The sequence below is a fragment of the Megalops cyprinoides genome, chromosome 4 (genome assembly GCF_013368585.1).
Source record: "Megalops cyprinoides isolate fMegCyp1 chromosome 4, fMegCyp1.pri, whole genome shotgun sequence".
Taxonomy (NCBI): Eukaryota; Metazoa; Chordata; class Actinopteri; order Elopiformes; family Megalopidae; genus Megalops; species Megalops cyprinoides.
The window spans coordinates 12,741,879-12,749,757 of NC_050586.1; the positions used below are offsets into that span (position 1 = coordinate 12,741,879).

Genomic DNA, 7,879 nt, shown 5'->3' on the forward strand with positions numbered 1-7,879 from the left:
ATGTGAAAAGCATTCTCAACTTAACTATTCTCAGTTTTGGTCTGATTCTAAATATAGCCGTCACTCTCCACCCCTCTCTCACTGTTGCCAGACACTTTCCAGGAATTAGGTTTTGTGGGGTGAGTGAAGTTGGCTCGGTCTTGACAAAGGTTACATTTTTTGCATTCTAAATTAGATTAAAGAAAGCAATTTGGTGGTTGAATTATACTGAAGATAAAGATTATGGTTTAGATTATGGTTTGGACTGAAATTACGGCATTGCTGTAGCTACCACTGATGGTGTGCATAGGGCTGATTTAAAGTCGACCAGACGACAAACAGTAAAGGATCCAGAACAGAACTTCTTTTATAATATCATATATATTATATATATTTATATAATATTTTTTTTTCTTACAGAAAAGTTTTCACACCGTTAACAAAACAAGTTGTCCCTTAGATAAGATCTGGTGATCTTAATTTTCCTTCCAAATTTTGCAGTGGCAGCAAGTAGATTATTTTTGTTGTAACAAGAACAAGAAAGAAATCAAAGCAGAGAACATGTGACAGGGGTTATGAGCCGGTGTCTGAAGGCGGCAGGGAGACCTCCTTGGTCCGGTCTCGGATGGTCTTCAGGAAGCTCATGATGCCCGACCCTCCGGTGCCCCTCTCCTCCAGGGCGGTGGGGGCCTTGCTGAGGGTGCCCTCCTGGTCCGCCTCCCCCTGGCTGCGGAGCTGGCGGGCGCGGGCGGCGGGCACGGTGATGAAGCGGCTCACCACGTTTATGTGGTAGCTGCGGAGGTCCAGCAGCTGGGACACACAGCGCTGGAAGGCTGCCGCCAGCTGTGTGCTGCCCTGGCCCAGGACAAAGCGCCGCAGGGACGGGCCGGACGAGATGTCCTGGATCAGCTGCTTGTGAGCGGGAGGCATGTAGTCCCTCATTCGAAGCAAAAAGGCACCTGCCCAGACAAACGGCACTCTCACTCTCAAACAAACGGGAACAGCCTCTCTCGGTATGCAGTGAGCAGTGAGGCTAAGATGCGTATAATGCACAAGTGCCCAGGACACGTGGTCCCGCCCTGTTCCCGCCCTGTGTCGCTTACCGCTCTGCGGCTCGTGCGTGACCCCCAGCAGCTCGTCGAAGCAGTGCAGCAGGCTGCTCTGCGCAGCGCTGCCTCCTGAAAACTGCATGGGCTCAGCCTGTACCCCTTCATACACCAGCCCCTCGACCATAGAAGGATTGTCTTTCCACCTGAAACACACACAAGCAGCCACAGAGGCATGTATATACACACACACACACACACACACACACACACACACACACACACACCCACTTAGTTTCACTAGAGTCCTGTGTTATCAGAAGGAGCAAACATGCACACTCCTGGAGCACAGAGTACTCACCCGGACAGATAGATCCGCATGATGCCATAGAAGACCGCTGGCTCAACGTATGCTGGAATAACACACAAGAAGAGACAGTTTGACTTATACAGAAGGAAACCTGAGAGCGCATTCATACTAGCACTGGGGTCAGATGTCAGTCCCAGATAGGCTGTCAGAAGGAGCTGTTTCAGGAGTATCAATCAGTACTGTGCATCAGTCTGAGTGCCTCGGTCATGCTGGAGGTGGCTTCGGCAATGTCCTCCAGCGCCCTTGTCACCATCGCAGTGTCACCACGGCGTACCCCGTTTATCACATCTGGGATGGCCTGAAACACAGAAGGACTCCCCAATCAAATCTGACCAAGCTGCTGACAATTACATTCTCACTCTGGTGAAGAGCCATCAGCTTTCTGCCATAGTACTGTGCTGCGCTTGTTTCTGAACACTGGGTGTGCCAAAATCTTTGACTTCAGATTTATAATTTTTGATAATGTATTAACTCCCTGTTGAATTTCTGTTCTGCTTTTCTGTCTACGTACTGGCCAGCTGTTGTTCAAGTTCATTAATTGGCTGCTGAGTAGAGCATGCTGAGTAGAGCATGCTGGTTCTAGTGTTTGGAAAGCTATCCTTTCAAGAGCAACACTACAAATTAACAAAATGTTCTCTCCTGCTGCCTTTTTTTCCCATCTGAACAGTGCAAATGCCGCTGACTGTGAGGCACTCACACCAGAGGCCACCAGGGCCGGCATGGGAGAGGTCTCACCTTTATGCCTGACACAGCAGCCAGCTCCACCAGCAGGGTCACCATGAAGAACCCCCGCACGCTGTCTCCCCCTGGAAGGGTGACCAGCAGCTCCAGATTCCTGGGGACAGGTGACACCAGCACATTGTTACCAGCGTAACACATGGCAACTCAGAGCTTGATGGGGACTGGGTTTCCTTCAGGACAGAAGAGATTTCATTTTTTTTTCTTCTTCAGCCATTTTGCCAGCTTCAAGCCACTTTATCCCTGTTACTGGGCTGCATTAGCCTGTCACAAAAGACTCATGGAAAGTAATGCAATGTGTACTTTAAACTTAAGGTGCAACTGAGAAAGCATCAGCGTTTTGTGTCTTTATCTACTGGAGGCTATGAATTTCTCAGCATGCATGTTTTAGTCTACTTCAAGAGAATGATTTCAATTAGATACTTACTCCATGTCAAAGGGACTGGTGAGGGAATCCAGATATCACATGAAAAAGAGACAACAGAGATTTACATTTCCTTCAAGAGCTTTGGTGCAACGTGTTATCCTACACACAAGGCAACTCACCATTTGTTTTCCCACTGACTGTTAGGAATTTTGTGGCAGTACAGAGCACTGGTCTGTGGGACTGAGGGAACCCCCAGCAATGCTGTGAGGTCACATTCTCCCCAACACCCACAAGCCTGTGCTTCAGCCACTGTGGTGCATGTTGAAGACCAGAGCAGAGGTATGTGCGTGTATCTGTGTGCGTGTGTGTGTGTGTGTGTGTGTGTGCGCGTGTGTGTGTGTGTGTGTGTGTGTGTGTGAGAGATTGTGTCAGTGTGTGTGTTTTTGTGCGTTTGACTGGCACGATAGAGCCCTCGCTGTGCCCAGAAAGAGAAAGCTCTGGAGTAATGCAGCAGCTATTGGCCCTGACTGCTGAAAGGAGGTCTGGGGTGGGGCAGATGAGATTGTTTCAAATATAACTTTTGACAATGTCAAGCGTAACATTGCACCCAGGCACACCTAGGTATACAAGACACCTGTGGTGGACATCTGACAGAGTTCTTCCATTATTGAGAACCATCTGTTTCCTGGTGCCCTCAGCACGCGTTCCCATCTAATGCCCACGTCCCTGGGTTTGAAGGCTGCGCAGACGCAGCTGGGTCTGTGATTCTCTGCATTCCTCTGGTGCTGTGCAGATTCCTATGGGAGACTGAGTATGGGTGAGCGCTGGGAAGCATGTGGGAGTGTCGGTTGGGTGTCTGGCTCTCTGCTCTGCCAGAGGAGAGCTGCTGACATGTTTATTAAAGGCCTTGTGCACGCTCTCCGTGTGTGTCTGCAGGCAGCGTGCCTGGTGGTGGGAATGCTGTGAATAACTGTGCATGAATTTGTGGTGGATTCCGAGTGGGGGATTAGCTATGTGTTCGCGTGAGTGTGCATGCGTGGGTTTTTGTGTCTGTACATGTTCATGTTCACATGTGCATGTGTGCGTGTGTGTGTGTGTGTGTGTGTGTGTTTATATCCATGTGCATGGGTGCATATGTGTGTTTGTGTCCATGTGCGTGTGTGTGTCCGTGTGTGCGTTTGTGTGTGTGTGTGTCTGTTCATATTGTTCTTACCCCTCAGGGACCCTCTTCCTCCAGTTGGCCAGCACTCCATCTGCATGGGTCAGGATAGGGGGGAGCCCCAGCCGCTGGGACACTTCCCACAAAGGAACAGCCAGGTTTCTGGGCAACACCTGAAGGGAGTCAAGGAGCACAATTTAGCAAATTTTCTATTTTGAGAGAACTCCATGCACAAAGTAGATCCCCGTCCCTGCAACAGTTACTACTACAAACCTATGCCTTTTTCAAGGAGAGCTTGAAACAGTGAACTTCACAGATAGCAGACACACAGCTTCTCATTGTGATGATGTAGAAGCCAGGACATACAATTACCGTTACAGGTTATACATATCCTTCGCAGCAGATTAGTGGTACCGGTATAGTGCCATACTAATCCCCCCCACCTATGCCATCCCACCGGGAGCTTGGAGATCAACTTCCGGTAGCATAAACAACACTAATGTACAACCTCAAGATCTCCACAGCTAACAGGACCGAATCAGAAAAAGCAATTCGCAAAAAAAAGGAACTGATCCACTTTTGTAAATCCACAGTTTACAGTAAAATGCATATTACAAATTGCATATTCTATTCATTTTATCAATATAAACACAGTTTTATTTGGTACATACTGTTTTAACTGTCTGTTGTGGTTGCAGTTCACTTCAAAAGCACACTACCACAGAATCTGCTCAAGTTTTCTTCCTTTCCTACATTTTCCTGCACCTAATAAGCATAGTTCTGTTACCATGACAATTCTAAATCAAGTTGCAGCTCAAGATTCTGCATCAAATGTAATCGCAAATGACAGACATCATGCTTGCTACACAGTCCGATAAGCTTTGCACAATGAAGTCATGACAACTGCAGTAGGCATTACTCGTATTGAATGTGTTTTCTGTCTAATATGGCATACCGGCAATATTTTTATATAATGGTGTGGCAATCCTGACTGTGCCATATTACTTTCACCCCTGAAGCAGAGAGACAGGTGTGTATGTGTATGTGCCTTTATTTGTATATGTCAGTAGACAGGTAGTACATTATTACATTATTACATTATTGTATTACATTACATTATTGGCATTTAGCAAATGCTCTTAGCCAGATCAACTTACTTAGGTTACAGTTTTCACGTTATCCATTTATATAGCTGGATATGTACGGAGGCAATTCTAGATTGACTACCTTGCTCAAGAGTACAACTGTAGTACAGGTGAGAATATTACCTTCACAGTGCCGTTCTCACCCTCCTGCCACACGTAGCCCATGGTCATCACACTGAGCACCAGGTGTGCCAGGCGCAGCTCTCTGTGGTTCTGAAGGAAGCTGGCATCCAGCTCGGGCATCTGTAGACCAGGAATGAGGAGAGGAGCTGAAAAAGCTGGGGAGTTCCTCATCAGGCGTGCGAGTGTCATGGTCTAACAGCACGCAAGCTCAGCAAACAACGGCATGTAACAGTGACTGATTTAACACCCAAGCATCTTCACAGCCGACCAGGGAACTACCCTATTTGGGCTGTTGGATTAGATGTGCAGGAGTTTGGATTTTAACTTATTATTCACCATACAGGTTAACAGATTATTGCATCCTGGAGTGTTTGTTTTGTAACGGGTTGAGGCAATGATAGTTTAACGTTTTTATAAGTGGGCAAATAATATTCAGTGTGTCAGGATGTCAAATCTATTTTAGTGGTACATGATAATCAAGTACAATACAATTGAATATACCAAAAAATAGGTCTATATAGTGGCTTGCACTGGTGCCATGTAAAGGATATATGCACATTGCAGGAGTTATGTCATCCATTGCATGGTCACAGTGTATTAGTAAATATTCACATCTATGTGTAAAAACATAGTTCTTTGGTCTCATAATATATGCATACATTGTAGTCTGGGGTGTCCAATGCAAATATGAAGCCCCTGGAAGCTCTTCAAAGGCATGTCAAAGCTTACAGCAGAGCGGGACTAAAGCTGTGGGTAGGTCTGATGGTGCGATACCTGGTGGATGTGGGAACGCAGTTTGTGGGAATGGATCAGCTCTGTGATGTGCCGGGCAATGTCCATCCAGGGCTGGTAGTATGGAGGCAGTTCTGCCTGAGGAACATGGATGCACAGTGTTTGTCCTCACTCTATAGCTGGAAACGTGACATGAATCTGCAATGCCTCTACTTAAGGAGCGACTGGATAATGGCGTATTAAATGACTGCAATGTCATTTTATGCAAATCTGAGTAAAACATCTCGCTTCTATGTGACACCTTTAAAGGAATTCAAGATCTCAGTCCCATCAGTGGGTAGGTACCAAGCCTCACCCAGGTACCCACCTCTGCACCTAAATGCTCACCACACATCATTTTTTGTGGAGAGGCCAGTATTTATTTGGAAAGATTTATGTTTTTAAAATGTATTGTTTTCAACATTAAATCTACATTTTTCCAATGCCCTAGAGTGTGCAAGAATTTCATTTTTTTCTTCTCTTGCTACTGCTGTCATATGTGCCTTTGAGATTTAGCAAAGTGATGCCAGAGCTCCCCACTACAGATTGTAATTTTGGCCAGGACACTGGGGTAATACCCCATTCTCTAATGGCTGCTGTAATGAACTCAGCTGTATGAAAATGAGTCAGGACTTCCGAGCCAGCATCACCTACAGCCAGTGTCTAAAACACTCTGCCAGGGTGTTGAAGAAGAGCACCCCCTGCTGGAGCAAGAAAACCTTGTTTAGCAGCAGGCCAGTAATTCCCACATCTCCCATGGTCCAGCTCTTTTCAGACTGGTGGTAACTGTATGGTTTCTGGCACAATGGAAACCCACAATTTCAAATATTTCAAAATGAGCATATTAGTTTGCAACATATCTTTAGAGGCAAAGAGGGAGATACATAACTACAGTTATCCTAAGCATTGGGGTTTTATCCCAGTTGCTGCTTTTCAAACCTCTCTGAATGCGAATACTTCTTCATGATTTCAGAGGTTGCTGCAGGATGTAAAAAACATATGTCGTATGGAATGTGGCATCCAATAAGCAAATAAATCACTCATTCTTCCATTTAAGTCTGCAATTATGGATCCATAAAATGACGGCCATGTTAATTCTACAGGCATTTACCCATTTTTTTCAGTACGTTGTGGTAGGAAATTGATAATACACAGTAGCCTTGTCAGCAGATCCCTGCACAGAGCTCGTGTAAGCAAGCATGCTACAAGCAAATGAAACAGAAAGTTATATATTTCCAGGGACTGTTAGCCATTTCACAAAAGCCCCATTCTGCAACAATCAATATATATGATCGCACAACTTAACTGCGTTGCAGTGTCACTGCTGCACTGACGAGGATAAAGTTCACCCCCCAGAGCAAATACAAGCCATTCTGGAATCATTGACTACTTTGTCTTGTAATGTTTTTAGAGTAAAATTCATCCATTTTCCTGCAACCTATAACATTCAGTCTTGAAGTGGACTTGTTCAACCCCGCTGCTGATTGTAAAGGCTTTGAAAATGCAGTACATAGGGATCCCTTTCCCTACCAGTGGTGCCGGCAGGATGAAGCCATACTCTTCAGAAACGTGGTACTTGTCCAGGGAGAAGGGCAGCTGGGCGTCTGTGATGCTGCTGGCCATGGGCACTGGAAGACGACTTGTGTCCGCAGACGTTCCGTAGACAGGCTGAGCTTTCGGACAGTCCAGCTCCCAGCCCCAGGGTTCACTGACGTGCGAGTCCACACGACTCCTCTCTCTTGCACAACTTTTTTTTTGTTTTGTTTCACCTTTAGCCACAGGCGTTGCACAATGTCTGGACCTCTGTTACTGGCGAGCAGTGAGTGTGAGAGGATGGGACTTGCACACGGCCTCGTGGCCTGATTTCAGGGCAGTCACCTGGGCAGGTACCCAGGTACAGGTACAGATGTCTACTGCAGGCCAACACGACCAGAGAGACAGAGACAGCTAAGGAAAATAGGGTGGCAACCTTACTGGGGTTTTTTAACCGTCCTGGCTGGTTTTTTATTTGAATTTGACAGCCTGCAGGTGTTGTTTTGAGAAAGGGTGGTAATTGTTGAACAGTCACACTTCCTCAATATTGTGAAAATTAGAAACCAACGATAAAATACTTTAATTTCATTGTCTTTTCTTGTTCTCAGCACAGGTGTGATCTGACCCAGTCTCAGGTGTGCATGTTTG

General features: G+C 46.1%; 1 protein-coding gene across 1 annotated transcript; it reads right to left on the bottom strand.

Moving 5' to 3' along the window:
• Positions 1-485: 485 nt before the first annotated feature.
• ido1 (indoleamine 2,3-dioxygenase 1) lies at positions 486-7,401 on the bottom strand. Its single transcript, XM_036527636.1, has 10 exons — positions 7,229-7,401; positions 5,702-5,797; positions 4,928-5,047; positions 3,714-3,832; positions 2,561-2,575; positions 2,131-2,230; positions 1,576-1,693; positions 1,387-1,438; positions 1,083-1,231; positions 486-938 (listed from the first exon to the last, which is right to left on the bottom strand). The coding sequence occupies exons 1-10, from the start codon at positions 7,319-7,321 to the stop codon at positions 553-555; spliced, it is 1,248 nt and encodes a 415-aa protein (XP_036383529.1). The 5' UTR covers positions 7,322-7,401; the 3' UTR covers positions 486-552.
• Between the last annotated feature and the right edge of the window lie 478 nt (positions 7,402-7,879).